This window comes from Canis lupus, chromosome 25 (assembly GCF_003254725.2).
Source record: "Canis lupus dingo isolate Sandy chromosome 25, ASM325472v2, whole genome shotgun sequence".
In the NCBI taxonomy this organism is placed as follows: Eukaryota; Metazoa; Chordata; class Mammalia; order Carnivora; family Canidae; genus Canis; species Canis lupus.
Window position 1 is genome coordinate 32123021 of NC_064267.1, and position 21558 is coordinate 32144578.

At 40.9% G+C, this 21558-nt stretch overlaps 1 protein-coding gene and 1 non-coding gene across 3 annotated transcripts in view; both read right to left on the bottom strand.

Moving 5' to 3' along the window:
* Positions 1-21558, bottom strand: part of DOCK5 (dedicator of cytokinesis 5) — a 211206-nt gene that overhangs the window by 36120 nt on the left and 153528 nt on the right. The window contains exons 28-38 of one of the 2 annotated variants that reach the window (XM_049101457.1): positions 18975-19073; positions 15599-15693; positions 13667-13745; positions 12190-12290; positions 9086-9144; positions 8619-8773; positions 7740-7825; positions 5542-5701; positions 4722-4762; positions 3968-4058; positions 874-993 (exon numbers count right to left, since the gene is read on the bottom strand). In XM_049101457.1, the coding sequence (XP_048957414.1) occupies positions 874-993; positions 3968-4058; positions 4722-4762; positions 5542-5701; positions 7740-7825; positions 8619-8773; positions 9086-9144; positions 12190-12290; positions 13667-13745; positions 15599-15693; positions 18975-19073 (1086 nt within the window). Of the gene's footprint in view, positions 1-873; positions 994-3967; positions 4059-4721; positions 4763-5541; positions 5702-7739; positions 7826-8618; positions 8774-9085; positions 9176-12189; positions 12291-13666; positions 13746-15598; positions 15694-18974; positions 19074-21558 lie in introns of those variants that run through there. The other variant, XR_007406049.1, reaches the window with a different exon arrangement.
* On the bottom strand, positions 10819-10937 carry LOC112670207 (5S ribosomal RNA). The gene has a single exon (XR_007406056.1). It is a non-coding gene; the product is annotated as a 5S ribosomal RNA (ribosomal RNA).

Genomic DNA, 21558 nt, shown 5'->3' on the forward strand with positions numbered 1-21558 from the left:
AGTCTCAGAATGGGGGCTGGCCTTGCCAGAACTGTAGTCTGTAGTCCGTGGGATTAGAAGATTGGGGCCTTGAGCAGCATGTATCAGCTGGATCTTCTGGGAGTAAAAGGCTTCTGGAGACTGAGTTCTTCACTCATGCAGCCAAAGATTCAACCAATGAAGCCTTCAAATGGAACCCCCCCAAAAAAATGCACAGAGGCTCAGGTGAGATTCTTAATGGTGGACACATCAATTTGCTGGGAGGGTGACGTGCCCTGAATCCACAGGGAGAGGGCACAGAAGCTCTGCATCTGGAATGCTCCTAGACCCTGCCCTGTGTATTTCTGCAATAGGTTGGTTCTGATTTGTGTCCTTGAAGATAAAACTGTGATTGTAAGCATGACATCTTTCCAAGTTTTGTTAGTCGTCCCAGCATATTATCAAATTTGAAGGGTTCAGAGGACACCCTCCCCCAATTTATCATTAACTGGCGATACATGTGGGTGGCCCAGAGACCCCTGAACTGTGGCTGGTGTCTGAAGTGGGGGCTGTCTTACTAGGGACTATTTGCCTTAACCTGAGGGATCTATGCTGTGGGTAGTTAGCATCAGAACTGCACTGTGAGGGGCACCTGCGTGGCTCTGTCCATTATGCATCTGTCTTCGGTTTGGGTCATGATCTCAGGGTCCTGGGACAGAGCCCCATGTTGGGCTCTCTGCTCAGTGGGGAGCCTGCTTCTCCCTAGCCCTCTGTCCAGTCCCCTGCTTGTGCATGAACATGCGCTCTCTGTCAAATAAATAAAATCTTTAAAACAAAACAAAACAAAACAAAACTGCGATATTGCAGTCAATGTCTTACTTCCCCCAACATGAAAACAAACAAATGAACACTCACTTTGCCTTTGTCAAAGTATGATATGATTTCTTGATACAGCTTCTCTTTAAGCTCTTGCTGGGTATAGACATAGTAACTGTCCCTCTGAAGCAAATGGGGTACGCAGGGTTTATCAGACCACTGAAAAACAAAGGGAACAAAAGAAATTAATGTAATGCACTGATTAATTAAATGAATTAACCAAAGGCGGTCAATGTAGCAACTATTTGGCCAATAAAAGTTCACAGACATATTTGTATATATTTTTGATTCGGCCACATTATTTAGATTATTTGTTAAACAAAAAAGTTGCCCCCCTACCACAAGACACATGTCAGCTCCAAAACAAGTGTCATGCCAAACGGGCAACCACTGGAGGCATCCCTGTGAAAAATCAGGAATGAGGTGAGGTTGCCAACCAGCATAACTGCTGTTCACCAAAGGTATCACTCAGGCAATGGGATGAAAGGAAAAAAAAAAAAGAAGTATAAAAATGGGAAGGAAGGGGTAAAACTACAAGCGTGTGCAAACACAGACTGTATTCTTCACAATCCATTCCTTCATGAAGCGTGCCAACTAAAAAACTATCAGAGATAATGAGAGAAATAAGTAGTGGTATAAAAATTAACAAATTTAGAAATTTACAGATGGATTTCCCATGAAAAGATAACCATGCTGAAGATAGAAGACCCCAACAAGAATAAACCCCAAATGAGAAGGTAACCAAGCAAACAACATGAAATGTACATAAGGCCACTGAAAGGTACACTTAAAAATAGCTAAAACAGTAAATTTTATGTGTATTTTCCCATAATTAAAAGGGAAAGATATCTAGGAATCAACTTAACAAGGAATATGCAAGACTTCTCTACTAAAAAGTTTAACACACCATTGAAGGGCACAAAAAACAAATGGAAAGTCCTATCATGTTCTTGGGTAAGAAAATGCTACTCCAAAAACATGGAAATTCTTCCTCTATCAATGTTTAAATGTCAAGATTCCAAAATCTACATGGAAAAATAAACGAAAAGGAATAGGGTGCAAACTGGAAAAAGAATAGCAATGAAGAGTAAGTGCCAGGTAATGAAACACACTATAAAACAGTGTGGAGGGCAGCCCGGGTGGCTCAGCGGTTTAGCGCTGCCTTCGGCCCTGGCCTGATCCTGGAGACCCGGGGTCGAGTCCCACATCAGGCTCCCTGTGTGGAGCCTGCTTCTCCCTCTGCCTGTCTCTCTCTCTCTCTCTCTCTCTCTCTCTGTCACTCATGAAGATATAAATAAAATCTTAAAAAATAAAATAAAACAGTGTGGCACTGGTGCGTGAACAGAGCATTCATCCAGACCATGCAGAACCTTACAAAATGTAGTAACAGACTTGCCTTATATAGCAATTTACTACATGACAATGATGGAATATCATCCCAATGAGGAAAATATGGGCTATACTTAATACACCGCATCCCTAAATTCAGTAGCTAGCTGGGAAGAAAGAGTTGCATCCACACCTCATACTTGTTGCCAGGGTAGAGAGTTAACTTTCTGAGCACAACAAATGAAAAGACCTACAGTCACAGACACTCTTTGTGATCATGCCACAGTCAACATGTCCTCCCTCCATCCCATACAGGATAAGCTTTTCAGTGCTCTGAACTTAAATATGAATTGTGAATGACTGCCCTGGGGGATGGTGAGGCACAGGACTCCTGTTTTTAATGACAAAGCTAAGAACAATGCACATGTGTTATTTTTAACATAAAAATTAAGAATGCTACAAGAAAATTAATTGCTACTGGCAAGAATGGAGACAGGGAGATATAATAGGGGGCTCCTGTCATGCTCTAGGGGAGAGACAATGGACCACAGGACAACAGCAGTGAAGATAAAGAAAAGTGGATAGAAAAAGAAGTAAAATCAAGATCTCTCAAAGATCTCTGCACTGCCGTGTTCACTGCAGCATTATTCACAGTAGCCAAGAGATGGAAACAACCGAAATGTCCAACAGTGGAAAAAAAAGATGTGGAATATAGATGCAATGGGATGTCATCCAGCCACGAGAAAGAAGGAAATTCTGTCATTCTGGGCCACTGTGGATGGCCTTGAGGGTATTACAAGTGAAACAATTCAAACAGAGAAAGACAAATTCTATAGGACAGCTTTTATATGTAGACTCTAAAAAAACCCAAACACATGAAAACAGTGGGCATGGGGGTGGTTCCCAGGAGCTTGGGAGGCAGAGGCACTGGGGACAGAAACCTGGGAGATCTAATGCATAGTGATTACAGACAACAATCCTGGATTACAAACTTCAAATTTTCTAGGAAACTAGATCTTAATTGTTCCTACCTCAGAAAAAATAAATAAATAAAAGGTAAGTATGTGCCTTGATAGAGGTGTTCACAGATGCTACAGGTCCACAGTTCTAGCTCAGGCTTGACAAGGGAGGATGAATCAAAGATGACAGCAGGCATTTATTTGCCTGAGCGCCTGGGTAGACGGAGGTGGCCTTTAGTAAAATGGGAAGAAAGAAGAGGTAGGAATGGATCCAAGAGCACAGTGGGGAATAACAGCTTCTGTTACTGCCATGTGAAGTGTGAGTCGTCTATTAGTCATCCAAAGACTGTGATGTGGGAAGAACAGGTAATACATGAATGCAAAGTCAGAGGACTGGTCAGAGCCCAAAATAATTACTTGGGATCCATGACATATAGATGCATTTATATCCATGGCACACTACTTTTACTCAGTAAGAGAGTCTAAGTAGGGAAATACTGCTACATTCATTTACAACTCATTTCTTGGCAGTTCTAGAATTTTTTTTACATATATTAACCAACATGTATTTTATTTCTTCCATTAGACTGTCAATGACTAGACAGACCTGTAAGCTGTGCTCTGCTTCCAAAGGATTTTTAAATAAACTATAATCGACACTTTCCCAACGTCAGTCAGAAAATTAACTGCACTTGTTTAGAAAGCATACGACTGCTCTTGGATAAAAGAATCTCCCTTGAATAAGGCTTTTCCATAAAAAATCATGAAGTGTGTAGGATCTGGTCCCAAAGGGCTGGACAGTTGACTTCCACCCAATGGAAACAAAGCATCCTTGACCCACTTACCTGCAGAAGCTCTGCATGTAGGAGGAGGGTGTAGGCGGCCTCTGTGTAGTTTTCAGAGTCTCGGTGCAAATCCCGCAGCTTGTACAAGTACCTGGTCAGAAAAGGAGGAAGGAGGCACTCTGCCATTCAGGTTCAGCTCACTCCACAACCAGGCCACAGCCCACTTCCCCATCTTTTCTCTCTTACTCCTTTCTCATAGCTGAAGGGATCCAACGCTTCCCTCTTTCCCTCTCCTCTATCCCTCTGTGCTGTTTCTTGCCTGTGTGTCTTTCCCACTCCATCTCCTCTACTTTGTACTCACCCTTTAACCCAGCGGTGCTTAATTTAAAAAAAAAAAATGTCATGGACCCCTTTGGGAAGCTCATAAGAGCTATGGAACCTCTCCTCAAGAAAGTGCATATAGTTCAAGTCCAAGTTTGTTTCATGCTCAGGGCTTCCGGCACCCCACGCTGACAGTCCTTGACAGGTCCATGTCTATCTATGCCTCTGCCCTATGCAGCCTTTCCTGACTGCTCTGGCAGGTCTTCTATCCTTCCCCAGAACCCCAACACCATCCTCCCTCTGCACCCCCTCAGACTGTACTCATGTATCTGTCCAAAGAGTTGACCTTTTCAGGGGGAAGGGGGCATCTCATATACTTTTGGTGTCTCTCAAAGGAGCAAGCATGGTGTGGGGACTGAGTATTTGCTTACTGAAGAAATAAATAAAAAAGCCATGACATAAATGGCAAAAGCAGAAGTCTCCTCCAGCTTACCTTATGTATATGTCTTCTCTCTTCTTTTCCTTATAAAAATTCTACCAAAAAAAGGGGGAGCAAAAATACCAATGTAAGTCAAAGGTTATTGAGAAGCTAGCTATGGGAATGGCCAAATCACTATTTCCGTTCTTCAATAGTGTCATTTTCCCAAAGGTTATTGTCTCCCTTTAACAAATACCCCCACAAAGAAAGGGAGGGACCATTTATAAAGGTAAGTTGAAGAATTTTTTTAGGACCATGCATTTAAAAAATGTGAGGGAAACCCTCTATGTGAACAGAGAGCCAACTGATACTTGAGTCAACTCATGGTCTCTTTTCTTCTTCAAGGAGTCAGTGGAATCAGGCTCTTCATTTATATTAAGCAGAGGAATGCATGGCAGCCTAAACTTCTGAGGTCTGTGGTCCCAGTTGCATATATAGGGAAAGGCAAGACCACAGAGTTCTATACCATGAGTATTCCATAGACTCTCTCCTCACGGTATAGTGTTTCTGAAGCATATTTGTCTATGCCCAATATCTCCAACAACAAAGCAACCACATATAAACAAGAAGAGAAAAACATGAAGGGTGGCTTTTGAGTAAGAGTTGAGCCAAGACCTTTTGTTTCACTCTTCATCCCTATGTCTGTGGGAACTGATATCCGAATGCAAAGCTGAGTCAGCAGTCCCAATTGGACTCAGCAGGACACAGACTCCACTGAGGTGGCCCCAGGATACCTTTGAGTCTGTGAGGTCTACTCAGACTACTCAGAACTGAGTTATGCTTGCAGGGGTGACCCAGCAGTGCCCTCTCACCAACCTGGGGGCTTGGCACCTACCAGCACATTCACAGTACAGCTCATGCGGTTCTCCTTGCTTTCATCATGCATGATAATGGTTCTGTAGTCCAGGAGGTGCTCTAACAGGCTGCTGACCAGGAATGCAAACACTTCTCCAGAGCTGGAGAGGTATTTATGTTTCCGGCAATGTTCTAGGAGCCTGGAAGGGTGGAAGCGTAGATAAATAGCCATGTTCCATACTGTCTGGCATTCCAGTACAGCTAATGAGTACCGTCTAAGGGCCTAGCAGCAGGTGGCGCCAGACTAGGAAATACACACCCTTCCTGTAACATCGTCCTATCCCACGGCTTGGCTTCTGCTGTACCTCCTAGTGACTCAAGTTCTGCTTTGTCTTCAGGGCTTTGGCTCAAGTCCCATTGTCACTTAGAATCCCAGCCCGCAATGCCCATCTTTGAAGCTCTATCTGTACTTATTTTCTGCTTTTGTCTTTGCCCAAAAGATTTGTGTATGCTATCTGATCCATCTTTTTATGTCTTTATTCTCCCTAAAGCCTAGCACTTCAGGGCATCCTGTGGGCATTCTGGAAAGCCTTGAATCAATGCCCAACCTAGAGGACCCTAGCAATCTAGTGCACATGCACACACGTGCCTCTTCAGACAAAACTGCTATTTAACAACAACAAAAATGCAAAACTATAAATAAATAAGCTGAGGATAAACTTTTGAGCTAAATCTTCTCTTGTTGGACCCAAATAGAGCAAAACGATTCTACAGGGGCTTCTTAGATTTGACAACTAGAAGGAAACTTGGAGAACAAGAGAAAAAAAGAGAAAGAAATGGGTCCAAGGAATTAGCACAGACTTTAGGATTACTCTTGAACACTGGAGATTCATATAGTCATATTTTTCTGAGTTAGTGATTCAGGAAGAATGAAGGAAAAAAAATTACAGAGAAAACTCATCTTGGGAATAAAATAGGGGTAGTTCATCATTTGTAAATTTTTTTGTATATATATATATATATATATATATATATATATATATATATATAAATGTATATAATTTTCCCATTTGACTCCTGTACAAGATCTGAATATAAAAATCATAATGTGGGAAGGTTTGAAACACAAACACATAGACCTAATGGAAACATGATGAAAAGATCAATGAACAGGTCTTGTCATCCACTAAAAGAAAAATCAGAAAGACTTCTGGTTCTTCAAAATATAGCTGAGTCATCAACTCCGTTCCATTTCTCAGCATCCAGTGTGCTGGCTCCTAAAATCTTAAAAAAACAAAAAAGAAAACCGAGTTGGGAGTTCCCTGTCCCCAAGCATACTCTAGCACATGCCACTCCCTGGAAAGAGGTGGGCAACAAAATGACAGAGGCATAAACCCAATCAACAGGTGCCACAGCTGGTCAGTATCACAAAGGCTCAGAGGACACGAGAAATGAGTAGTCTAGGTAGTGAGCACCACGGAGGACGAAGGTCCTTTCTTGAGGATGGCAGCAGTGACCAGCACAAACCCTGAGCAGCGACACTCCATTAGCATGGACTTGGTAACAGACACTCTGCTAAACGAGATTTGAAGATTGTCTAATGCCAACATCCAAGTGCTTTTAACTGCCTTTTTATATCGTAACCCCACATGCGCAAAGGAGAATTCAGAGGCCAGGAGGGGTGTGTGTGGTATGTGTGGGTGGGTAGGGAGTGGCGGTGATACTGTGAGCAAAGGAGGGAAGAAGAACGTTAGATGTGGGCGAGGTGGGTAGGGCAGTGCAAAGACCAACCTGGCTAGAGATCTAACAGGTGTTCTCAGAGGCCCTCGATGGGGCATATGGTATTTTTAAACGTAAAGTGGACTTTGAAATGTTTTTTCCTTCCTCCTTTAAATTGGTGCTTTGAAGCCATAATTAGAGGCGCTGGCACCTTTGGCGAAGTTCAGCGATTCAAACATGGGCAGAATGCCATCGCTTTGTACCTCCCCCCCCCTCTTCCATCTGCTCTGTTCTCGAGGGGCCAGGCTGGCCAGGAAAACATGGACATTTGATTCACATCAGACAAACAAACGTCAGCAGTGGACGGTGTAAACTCCATTAATCCCACCGAGGACCATTTGTGGTGGTGACCCCTGTGCTTCTGGGACTACTCAACTGGTTTGTAAGCACAGCAGAAGCCTGCTTCCCTCCATCATTAAATGATGCGTCAACTTGAAGCTTTGTTTCTGAAATACTCACAGTTTTTCCAGAAGGATCTTGTATTGTTCATCTCCTCTGCCCCCTTCTACCTCTTGGTCCAGCTTTGTGATCAACTCATTCTCAAACTGAAAGCAGAAGCAGAATTTCACAGGAGAATGCCTGGTGTCCGTAGAAGAGGACACGCAAGACACCCAGCCAACCTTTCTAGACTCGACACAACTCCTTTATTGAACTGTGAATGCTTTCCAACATGGTATAGGGGAAGATCATGCTTCCTGTCATCTGTTAATCATGTACTAGGGTCCGACAGAAACTCTCTAAACAAGTCTCACATTACTGTGTCCTTTGCTTTACATTTGCAGGAAAAAAAAAAAACCCAGATATTAATTTTCTGTTTTGACAAACCTTAATGATTCTAATTATCTATTTTATTTTTCTTTCTTGTCTAAGCCCTGGCAGTGGAATTTACTTTTGCAGAGCTTCACAGCTACAAAATCTTCCTTTCAATACCAATATGCTAGATAGATAAAGAAACTGAGGCATAAAGAGACAGATCATATAAACTGAGGGAAACTTCAAAACAAGAGATGACCACAGCATCATTCCCCTAATCTGTGGCATTATACTGTATATTCACAGCTATACTGCAACAGACAGGTTTAAAATGGGTGATGTCAAATTTTAATTACCCAGAGATGCAGAGCTGTTTTAGGAAACGCATGTAGAAAAACATCGTTTCTCAGCCATGGGATAGGTTATTCAATTCTGTCTCTTAATTGCTTCACAAAATGAAAGTAAATAGTTTTTAGACCAACTTGGATTAGTATTACTTGGGCTACTGCTTCTCTATATTAAAAGGAAGCAAGTCAGAGCTGACTATCTTTGCCTTCAGAAGATTCCAGCTCTACCACTTCTTACCATATGGAAATTGCCGTTTCCGCTAAAGTTGAACTCACACTGCATCATGTCAAAGAAAATGGGGATAGTGGCTTTCCGGAGCTCGACTTCAGGGGTCAGTGTGACCTCTAGAATGGGACCCACCATGGAGGGGATAAATTTGATTTTGTGGGGACCTGAAATGAAAGTAAGTGAGGATATTAAAAAGTGATTTCAACTGCAAGTCAAGTGTCACCATGTTCCTCCACAGGGCCAGAACAGGAAAAGGTCATGTGGGTAAATCAAATCAAGTCACTCAGAAGCGAGTGACTAAGTATCATATTCTGACAACATGTGGATGTCATAATCTAAGATCTACAAGTCAACTTTCACTTCTAGACAGACAAATCAATCTTGGGGTTACTGGGAATTAAAATCCAAGAGAACCCATGGTAGGATGCTTATGACACAGAAGTTGTGCAGGGGCAGGTTCAAGGTCATACACTCACCCAGGTTATACCACATGTCACGGATTCTGAAACCGATTTCCTTTCTCATGTCCCCATATCTAGGAAGAAGATCATAAACAAGAGAAAGATCTGCAGTGGAAATGAGCACATATGTTAAAATGATGAGGCAAGGAAAAATAGCCTGTTGCTCCTCTAGGTCACATTTAAGACAGGCCTGAGGCTAGGTCACTCTAAGAGACACAGTTAATACCAAAAGAAGCCCCAAAAAGAAATGGGCCACATGGAGAGGGGACTTTACTAGCAGGAGGGGGCCAAATGCAAATGCTGAAAAATAACTGAGAAATGAAATTGTCAAACAGCGAAGAGAGAAGGGTGAGGAGTATTCTGGCCACTGCTAAGCAAAGAAACAAAGCATAACAAGCAGTAATGAAAAGGAAGATGAATGAGGCATGATGTACATGGCTATGTGACTGATGTCTAACCAACATGATTTTTATACATTTTTATCTGAGAAACCCACATCCATACCACTATGTTCTTCAGAGTACTCACACTGAGAAGCTCTAGATATACCTAATCAGTTGAGAAATTTCTCATGTTCTATTTAACTACACAGCCTTGTAGGGTCCTTGGGGCACAGAAGGCTTACTGTTCTTGTGTAGGAAGTACAAATATACACAGAGTACATAAACAGATATGTTTATAAACATGTATATATATGGTATTAATATTTCAGGGGTGGTGTGATTAGAAAAACAATTCTGAAAGGTTTCCTTATAGGAGTCGATGATGAAAAAAAGAGAGAGAGAGAGAGAAACGTTGATTTAGACAGTGGTTAATGACTAGAGAAGAATCAAAATCACCTGGATCTCTCTTAAAGAATACATAGGCCTGAGGCTACCCCAACCACAACCACAGAAGCTGGGGGCCAAGAAAACTAGAAATAGAGCGGGTCAAAGTCGATATGGCCAATGTTCCCAGGGATCTCTAGTAAGGACCTATGGCCCATCCTACAATCATGTTTCTACATATTCTACTCATTGCACTAAACGTTTTTTTTTTCAAATTCCTCCTTTGTAAATTTAGAAACCAGTATAAAATTCTTTTTTTTAAAAGAAAGATTTTATTTATTTATTCATGAGACACAGAGGAAGAGAGGCAGAGACACAGGTAGAGGAAGAAGCAGAGACACAGGCAGAGTGAGAAGCAGACTCCATGCAGGGAGCCCGACATAGGACTCAATCCCGGGACTCCAAGATCATGCCCTGGGCCAAAGGCAGGTTTAAATGGGTGATGGGATCCCCCCAGGATAAAATTCTTATGTAAAGGCTTCTTGTACAAAAACAAAACAAAAACAAAACAAACTTTTCTTACTATTACATTCCAACAAAAATACTTAATTTTATTATTTATATTAGGTAAGCATATATAGTTCATGTCTGGCACATAATAAGCATATATGATAACTACTATTGTTTATTAAGACCACTGTTGATGCTACTTATAAAAATAAGAGAACTCCTGAAAAAATTTTATTCATATTTCTGTAACATTAGTAAAAATGTTTTTCCCAACGTGCATCTTTGCTCACATGCATATGTATTTTATTTTATTTATTTTAAGATTTTATTTATTTATTCATGAGAGACACATACAAAGAGGCAGAGATAAAGGCAGAGGGAGAAGCAGGCTCCCCATTGGGAAGCCTGGGATTAGGACTTGAGCCGAAGGCAGATGTTCAACCATTGAGCCACCCAGGTGCCCCAAAGAAAAGCCTACAGCACCTAGTATTCCCCGGTGGTCTCCCATACAAGTACTAACCAGGCCCAACCCTGCTTAGCTTCCAAGATCAGACGAGATCAGGTGTGTTCAGGGTGGTATGGCCATAGACCATATATATTTTATACAACCTGTACTTAGTCACATTTTTCTCTGATCAAAACCAGAATCAAAAAAACAAAACAAACAAACAAACAAAAAACCAGAATCATTAATCCTAACTAACCACTTTATTTACCAGACTGTGGTGTCAACTAACTTCACTCTTGAGTGTTTAACCAAAATCAAATCCATCTTTGAAAGAAGTTATGTCATTTACGATAGTCTAAGATTAAGATATCCATCTTAAAAATCTATTTTCTCTCCATACCCACCCCATAGGGAAATCTGGAAAACCAGTTTTACTTTTATCTTTGAGATTTAAATCTCAATCTCTTAGCCACCAATCTGTGTTTTAGGGAGAAACCAGGGGTAGACAGATACCATAGAGTTTGCCTAGAATCTCAGACATCTTGGCAAGGGAACAGAGCTCAAGTTTCATAGCCTTTAAATGATAAATTTCTCATGTTCTATTTAACTACACAGCCTTTTGAGTTTCCAGGCTCTCCATGAACTCTGAAACAGACCGGAAAGGAAAGCAATGAAAAGCTTCCCTAAATCTCTCATCGCTCCTGGACATATGTCCATGTTGAATTCCGAGCCAGGAATCTGGAGGGCATTTTTAGGGGATGTGTTAGTCTTGGCTCCTCTGCTGAAGTGACTTGAGAGGTACAGAGTGGGGCCAAAGAACTCTGCTTTGTGAAATATGAGTGGGAGAGGCGTTGCGCCTGCAATTTGGGTAAGCTGCCAGCAGATGGGCAGCTGTTCTTGGATGGAGGTGGGAGTACTGGCCAGCCTCAGCACCTCTCCAAGTATAGATGCCACTTAAAAAAACTGCAATGGGGGTGCCTGAGCCTGGGTGGCTCAGTTGGTTAAGTCTCTGCTGTTGGCTCAGGTCATGATTCTGGAGTTCCAGGATTGAGCCCCGTATCTGGCTCCTGGCTCAGCGGGGACTCTGCTTCTACCTCTGACCCTCCACCCATCTTGTACTCTCTTTCTCTCTCTCTCAAATAAATAAATAAAATCTTAAAAATCTTTTAAAAGCCTTAAAAAATAAAATATTTAAAATTTCGATGACTGATGGGTTGAAAAGAGACATGATCCGAGGAAATTTGAAGTCTATTAAATGATGACATTAAGACACATCTCACTAACAACATGGGGAGCCCCTGAATAGTTCATTTCTGTGATACCAAAAACCCTGCTCTGAAAAGAAATGGAAAAATCACCTTCCCAATCATAAGCAAGTTTAAGAGGACACTTACTTTTTGACAATTTTGCTGCGCTTGGCTTGAGAGAAGGTTTCAAGCTGAAGGGATTCATGGGTGAGAAAGGCTACTGCCAAATGGAAGTAATTGTTCCAGAGCTGCTCAAAATTGATTGTGTGGGTGAAAAGAAATGGAAAATAACATTAGTAAGGGTCAGAGTAAAACGATGCCACATGGTAGAAATTTACTCACAGGGATTAAGGAAAAAAAGCAAAATAAAATCCACCAGGCTTCTTTTTCTTTCTTGTGTTTCAATTATTCAGCTCTGAAAATGTTAACACTTACTATTAAGTTTTTTGTTTTTTTTAATCCAGACTATTATATTTGTCTTTACTCCTGAGATAGGGCAAAACTGCCGCCAGGAAGTGCACCTATTTATAGTAAGTAGTTTGGCAATATGTATCAAAAGCCCTAAAATCCTGCCAAACTTCTGAAATAGTAAATACTTTAGGACTTTATCCTGGCAAAATAACCATGGGTATTTAAAAATATTTAAAGCCAGGAAGGCCTTCACAGTGCTATTTAAATAACAGAAGATGGAAACAATCTAAATGTTCATAAGAAGAATTTGGTTAAATAAATCATGGTCCGGCCATGACAGACCGTACTCAGCCATTAATAATATTGTGAGAATATTTAGTATCATTGAAAAGATGATAGAAAAAAATTAAATTTAATAGGTTGCCAAAGAACTGCACAGCTTGATTCCATTTTGGCATATATATATATATATATATATATATATATATATATATATATATTATGTCTACTAGCAAATATAGGTACTCCATTTTAGCTTATATATACACGCACACATACATATGTATATATAAATGCATATATAATCTCCTCTTCTTAGGACTCTCCACTTTTAAAGTCCCACAGATACAAACAAAGCCACATGACACAGCAAAAGCAGGTCACCAACAAAATGTTTGAAGCACGGAGCATGGAACTTGTCTACCTTCACCAGACCTTAAAATGGTGCTCTGTGCAAATAAATAATATTTGCTAGATGGATGAAGATGGAGCTAGGAGTCACCTGCTTCAACCCAGTTTGGATTTTCACACAAGTGTGTATGTGAATCTCTGCTTAGAAATGAAACCACCTGCAGGCAGAGGAATGTCTGCGTGCCCATCTGCAAGCACATGCGTTTATGTGTATTTGTGTTATGTTCACAGCAGAAGGTAGAACTATTTGTATTTCAATTTACTTCTTTTTGCTTAGCTATATTTTCTACTCTTACCTTTTTTTTTTTTTTCACCTGTATTAGTTATATAGAAAGAAAAAAAATCAACTTGATTCTGTCTGGAGGAGAGTGATAGGAATGTGTGCTTTAGGGAAAGGAGAAAAAAACAGGAAAACTGTTTGCATTTGAAAACGATAAAACTTGAAGTGATGTTTTCCAAAATGCCACAATTGTCTCACCATGACTGAGAATTCAAGGAACCCCTTAGGTGAGGAGTTGCTTACCTGAAGTTCAAAGCTTGTCTGATCCATGAAGAACCTTGTGAGAACCTCAGTAAACTGATTTATCGCACGGAGGAAAACCCTGTGGGAAGGAAATACCAGATGAAGAAGGCAACTTTCTGCTCTTCAGAACATCTCCTACCTACGTGAAAAACCAAAGCAAACCAAACCTAGACTCAGCAACATGAAACCTTTAGCTCTGTAAAGGTCATCAGGGACCAACACCAGAACAGACTGCAGAGGACATTCAAGTCAAGTTTCTAGAACTGACTCCACGAGCCACTCAAGGCTGCATCACAATTTAGCCCCTGGAGGGTATAGCTGAGGTGATCAACCAGGTCTCCTGAGCCTCAGAGAGGGCTCTTTGCACTCTACTGCCATGCTTCCCTTTTCAAGTTTTGCGATACTGATGAGAGTTTTTCTTTAATCTGTCTGCATGTAGTTGGGAAGGATTTTTCTAAATCGGTATGTTAATAACTCTTAGGATAATTTATTTTTTAATTATTTTTTATTCAAATTACCAACATATAGTGTAATACCCAGTGCTCATCCCATCAAGTGCCCTCCTTAGTGCCCACCACCCAATCACCCCATCTCCCCACCCACCTCCCCTTCTGCAACTCTTTGTTTGTTGCCCAGAGTTAGGAGTCTCTCACGGTTTGTCTTCCTCTTTAATTTTTCCCAACTCAGGTTTCCCTCCTTTCCCTTATAATCCCTTTCACTATTTCTTATCTTCCATGTATAAGTGAAACCATATAATGGTTGTCTTTCTCCAACTGATTTGTTTCACTCAGAATAATGCCCTCCAGTTCCATCCATGTTGTTGCAAATGGTAGGTATTCATCCTTTCTGATAGCTGAGTAATGCTCCATTGTATATATAGACCACATTTTCTTTATCCATTCATCTGGCAAAGGACATCCCAGCTCCTTCCACAGTTTGGCTATTGTGGACATTGCTGCTATAAACACTGGGGACTGGGGTGTCCTGTCATTTCACTACATCTGTATCTCTGATGATTTACTTTATTAATAAAGTTCACAGAGAATTGTGATTATCTGTATATATATAATTTTGAAATCTTATTTCATATATGTGTGTGTGTATATGTATGTGTATATATATATATATAAAATTCTGAAACTTTGAAAAAATATATATATATTCAGTTCACTTTGCTCCTATTCATCAAGTATTTGTTATGGTCCAACAACTACAAAGCACTGGCTTAGGTCTGTCTTAAAAGAGAGGGTTCCTGGTCTTCAGATGTTTACAACTTGGTGGGGGTTACTTGCAACATATAAATCTAACCATGACCCCACAAAGAATATGGACAATCTGGTGGAGGGGGTGTCAAAGAGGTACAGGACATTAAAGGAGGAAAATGCCATGTCCAGGTCAGAAAGGCTTCCTTTGGAGAGGACCTTGAATGGTGGCACGCTGACAGCTGGAGGTTGTGGGGAAGGCACCGCAGCAGGAAGATGCAGCCCAAGGGAAAACATGGGACACGTCCAGGGATGGAGAAGAGGCTACTCTGGTTGTAGCACACATTGTCTATGGAGTGAAATATTGGAAGGTAAGGCTAGAAAAGCACGGTGAGCCAGGCCACAGAGGCTCTGCATGGCATGATGATGAAGGCCACATGGAACCACGGGAGGGCGCTATGGGAGAGCCGAGACTGAGGATGGAGGGCAATCAAGAGACTACACCAGAGCAGGGAGCTTGAAGCAGAGCAGCTGCCAACAGCCCAGGGGAAAAGCAAGAATGCAAGTCCAGAACCGGCATCATAGACACAGGAGGCTCCTTACTCTATAGAGCCCAGATGTCCCCCCAAGAGATTCAACAGCATTTTCCAAAGGTCAGGTTACTGGTCATGGTCATGAAAGCCAAGGATTCAGAGTCAAATGCCTCAGGCCCGATCCTGGGCCATCTCACCTGCTCTGTGTCATATTCATGACCATCCAGTCTTTGGCATACACATTCTTTCCAATCAGATCCTTAAACATGATGAAAGTTTCCATGAGGAAGTCCTGCAGAGAACAAAGGAGGAATGTTTGGGGTGGGGGGAACTAGGTGACAAGAGGGAGCATGGACAGCATGAGAACAAGATGTCCTTTGCCCATAATTATAGCCTAGCTTTTTAATAAGGGGTTTTTTTTTGGGGGGGGGGGCACCTGGGTGGCTCAGTGGTTGAGCGTCTGCGTTCAGCTCAGGTCGTGATCCTGGGGTCCTGGGATCGAGTCCTGCATCGGGCTCCCCACAGGAAGTCTGCTTCTCCCTCTGCCTATGTCTCTGCCTCTCTATCTCTGCCTCTCTCACTCTCTGTGTCTCTTGTGAATGAGTAAATAAAATATTTTTTAAAAAATAAGAGTTTTTAAGGATCTGACAAGAACAAAAAGGCTGTCCACATTTTAGAAATAATAAAATTGAGTCTGTGAAAAGGTAAAAGACTGGCTTCAGGCTGTAGAAGCTGGGCAGTGGGAGAGCAGGAAAGGGAACTCAGGGTTCTGGACCCCAAATCTAGAGCCATGATATCTTTAGTCCTCTGCTGCCAAGTTTGTCCAAACACATCTACTGCACTTAAAATGAATCTGCCGGAAATTGTGATACTTCTAATAACTCTGAGTCCAATTCTCCTTTATTATTATTAGAACAGAAGAAAACCACTATAAATAAAAAGCAAAGTCATTATGCCTCCGATTCCAGGAATGTTCCCAGGGGTGGCTTGGGGGAAGGGTCCTGAAGGGTCCTTAAACAGCAATAGTTGGCAGTGGGTCGTGATGACAGTAATAACTAATAACAAAAGAACACAGCAAAGTGTCCGGAAAACAGCTCTTGTATTCAAAAGGGGGCTGTGATCAAAAAGCAACTTAGAACATTCTGGACTAAAATTCAAAGCTAAAAGTTTTGAAAGCTTTTTATTTATTAGTTAGTTAAATTTAGACATTTTCCACTCGGATTCCTAAGTTGGAAATCCAGGCCAATCCCTCTGGCACTAAACCGCACAGTTCTATCTTATGAATTACATCATGTAGCAGAAGGAAGGCGGGAGCTGGGAAGTAGGCGGCCTGGGTTCGATCTCTAATGATGTTCCTCTGAGATGGTGGGCATGATGGCCAACTTCCAGCACTTTGGATGCCACACAGCACAGGAGTGGGAATGGTCCGGGCTCTGAAGTCTGTGCCATGCTTGACTCTTCCTCCAGTTCAATGGAGAGTCCAACTTTTCTATCCTCAATTCTCAAATCATACACATATTTCCTTAGTTTTAAAATGTTTCATCATAGTCTCATATATTAATTATTCTATTGACTCTCTCAAACCAGTAAGAATTTGTGATTTGTGAAGCGAGAATTAAGTTTAGATGCCAGTTATCCACTTCTGATGCCGATTCTACATTGAACTCTTGGGAATCTAAATTAATTGGAAATAGCGTATAAGAAAGGTAATTCACAGATTATCCCAGGTCTTACTTTATCTCCCACTTCCCAAATTCTGCCAAATGATTTACTCAGAGGCAGAGGGAGGAAAAGGACAATTCGCTGGAAGTCAATGGCCTAGCTGTACCCTGAAGGCTTGCCCCTGATGACAAGTTTCCTCATGGGGATAATAATCCTCTTTTAATTAGATAATACAGGGGAAAGAGCCTACCATTGTTCTGGAATGTACTGTTTTGTCTGCTTACTTAATGGAACTATATTGTCAAGAGCTTGAATTTAGTATAAGTTCCCTTATTCTACTTAACTTTCTGAAGGAAATTTTTAAAAAATAACTATACTATTTTTATGTTAACTTTATTTTATATGACAATAATAAAATTACTATTATAAATAGCTAGTCTTCATAGGCATCAACTACACTGCCAAACACAGAGCTCGGTAATTATCAGGTGTTGATTCAACTGATACTCATTTACATTAACCCTCAAAATAGGTATGATCTTATAGACAAGGAACCTGAGCTTTAGTGAAGTTAAATAGCTGGCCGAAAATTTCACAGAAGGAAACAGAATAGCCAGAATTCAAACCTAGATCTGGATATTTTAAAGTCTGTGTTCTTAAACCCACTATACCTACTGCCTATGGAGGGGACACGCTGCTAGCCCCCCACTTCCACCTCTTCCCTCCCTTCCTCTGTTCCTAATTCTCTTGCACTTGGTCTCTGTGGGCACAACTACATATTGCTATGAGTCCCTGTACCATGCTGCAGGCCAGAGCATGGCTTAAGCGGAGGTTCATGAAGGCCTCCAGATTAAACCACATGGTTCATCACTGGACCTACTCCCACTGCCATTACTACTACTACTACTACTACTACTACTACTACTACTACTACTTAGCATTTTCTCTGCAGTTCCTTGTGTTTTCTTCCATCATGTGGACCTCTCAGAAAGGAAGGCTATTGGCAGAAACGGAACTGGATATCCTCAGGTGTACAGGCCACATCCTACCAGTATAATATAGGCAGAAAGTAGAAAATCTAGAGCCTAAAGAAGACTGGAATATGCACGGATGGTGGGAGATGGTCCACCACAAGGACTAGTACAATGGGTCACTGAGTTGCTGATCCAGCTGTGTCCGGCTCACTGCTTTACAAGATAAGATGATATTTTCAGGGACTTTTTAATAGTCACTAACAACTCCCTAAAGAGAAGATCCTGGGGAAGCACCTGAGGCCCAGCTTTGCCTGTTAGGCAACTTTTGGTTGTATGCTAAACAGTCATTATGAGAACAATTTTCTTGTTTAAAACAAAAGAGAATACAATATGGTCAACTGAAGGTGACAGACATTTGTCAGGGGGCAAATATCATCTTACAGATATTGTAAGGGGCAAGTATTAACTCTTCTTGTTTCCCTTTCCAGGGAATACTGAAAAAGATGACACCAACCACATCTTAGAAGCAGTACTGTGCACATATCTGCCTCTCAGAATCCTTGCCATGGCATAACTACTACCTCTGAAAATGAGGTTCTCTTCTGAGAACAAGAAAGATCTCTCAAATGGTTCTAAATAAAGGTTCTCTCTAAATCCAAGAGACTCAGGAGGCTGAGTGAGGGCTTCTTGGTACATGTTTTGAGGTCTTCAAATGCTATCAGACAGAGAAAATAAGAATCAACCCTTTCCTTATTGTAATCATTGTGGACAGCCATGAAGTAATGGAGATGAGTGAAAGAGAATTCTGGACTCATGATGCTCAGTTTTTCTTTCTTTTTTCTTCTTTCTTTTTCTCTTTCTTGCCTCCCTCCCTTCCTTCCTTCCCCCCGCCCCCAAATATAAGAAGTATAATCCAGATCCAACAAAGACAACTTACAATGATGTCTTGTCTGGTTTTGAAAGTGCTGATATAGTGGCTATAGTGGCTGTCATCCATTTGCCGCAGGATCGTGATCATACAAGCAACAAAACTCCCCTGGAAGGACAGAAGAAACACAAATCTAATACCCCTTAGACCACCAGCTGACAAAACAAGATTTGTGCACGTGTACTTTGGTTATCTCCACCCAACTACCAAAACAGGGACCCCACCAACCTGGATACTTTCTGCATCCTAAAGGTCTAAAGGGCACATGCTTTGCTGTTTCTGCTTAAAATGACTTCCTTCTAGGTTTGAGTTGAGGAATGTGGAGGGCTTTGCTCACCCCTTTAATAGTACGATTTGCAGAATCCTGCAGGTCATCAGACACTGACTCTAAGATCTCAGCTAGGTCACCAGTTAAAATACAACAACTTGAAGGCAAAAGAAACAAAAGCAAAAATGAACTATTGGGACTTCATCAAGATAAGAAGCTTTTGCACAGCAAAGGATACAGTCACCGAAACTAAAAGACAACCTACAGAATGGGAGAAGATATTTGCAAATGACCTATCAGATAAAGGGCTAGTTTCCAAGATCTATAAAGAACTTATTAAACTCAACACCAAAGAAACAAACAATCCAATCATAAAATGGGCAAAAGACATGAACAGAAATCTCACAGAGGAAGACATAGACATGGCCAACACGCACATGAGAAAATGCTCTGCATCCCTTGCCATCAGGGAAACACAAATCAAAACCACAATGAGATACCACCTCACACCAGTGAGAATGGGGAAAATTAACAAGGCAGAAAAAAAAAAAAAAAAAAAAAGGCAGGAAACCACAAATGTTGGAGAGGATGTGGAGAAAAGGGAAACCTCTTACACTGTTGGTGGGAATGTGAAATGGTGCAGCCACTCTGGAAAACTGTGTGGAGGTTCCTCAAAGAGCTACAAATAGACCTGCCCTATGACCCAGCAATTGCACTGTTGGGGATTTACCCCAAAGATACAGATGCAATGAAACGCCGGGACACCTGCACCCCAATGTTTCTAGCAGCAATGTCCACAATAGCCAAACTATGGAAGAAGCCTCGGTGTCCATCGAAAGATGAATGGATAAAGAAGATGTGGTCTATGTATACAATGGAATATTCCTCAGCCATTAGAAACTGACAAATACCCATCATTTGCTTCAACGTGGATGGAACTGGAGGGTATTATGCTGAGTGAAATAAGTCAATCGGAGAAGGACAAACATTATATGTTCTCATTCATTTGGGGAATATAAATAATAGTGAAAGGGAATAGAAGGGAAGGGAGAAGAAATGGGTAGGAAATATCAGAAAGGGAGACAGAACATAAAGACTCCTAACTCTGGGAAATGAACTAGGGGTGGTGGAAGGGGAGGAGGGCGGGGGGTGGGGGTGAATGGGTGACGGGCACTGGGGGGGGCACTTGACGGGATGAGCACTCGGTGTTATTTTATATGTTGGCAAATTGAACACCAATAAAAAATTTATTATTAAAAATAATAATAATAAAATAAAATACAACACAACAACTTGGGGATTTTGAGTTTCTTGTTGAGACAGAGTTGTAGTCCGTGGAGAAATGTGTGAAATAGCACAAATTTGATTTTGGAAGAAAGCAAGGAGGAAACAGAGATGGTAAAACTGAGAATGGAAGAGCAGAGAGATAGGGAAATGAGTGCTCCCAGCTAGAGCACTTCAGTGTCATTCTTCTAACTCCAGAATCCTTCAGACTGCTATCTCCTGCAGGTTATTATGCACCTGTGATTATGGATGTGGTTTGAAGAAAGGGACTGAAGAGCTTGATGATTAACATCAATTTATATTTTTGATGTCAAGAATTACATATTCAATGTGTTTTCCTCTAGTCCCACCATACTTGAATCACAGACTTAATATTCTGGCCAGTGGGCAAATATCTAGGGGGAAATGCCCTCCTGTATTAACATAGTTATTTAAATGAATTGGCATAGAGAAGATGAATATACAACTATTTTAGGGATGGAGAAAATGACTTTCTAAACACAAAAACAATGAAAGAATACTCTCTGAATGAATGTCTTAGTCTCTTTGTTTAAAAAAAGTTTATTTTTCTAATTATAAAGCAATGCAAATTTACTGTCCTAAGGCTTCTTATATATAGTACCAAACCACACAGAGTTTGCATTCCTGTCAGTATCTAACACTACTTGTTTCTCCAGGCCTTTGCCTATTCTGGGTCTCTGCATTTTATTTAATTTCATTTTTGTTAATTTGCGTTTCCTTTCTTCTGAATTACACATCTGTCTATTTGTTGGTTGGCCATTTATTTTTCTCTCATTTTGCTGTTTGCTCGTATTCTTTACCAATTTTTCTACTAAAATATATATATATTTTTAATGGTTTGTTTATAATAGGTATTTTTATACTAAGGCTATCAGCCACTTGGCACTTATTTTACAAATAAGTTTTAGGGTTTGGTGCTTGACATTTAATTTGCTTATATACATATTTTCACATATAGGGGTTTAATATTTTTCTCTAATAAACTTTTTTATGGTATCCTTTCCATTTTTGAAAATTCAT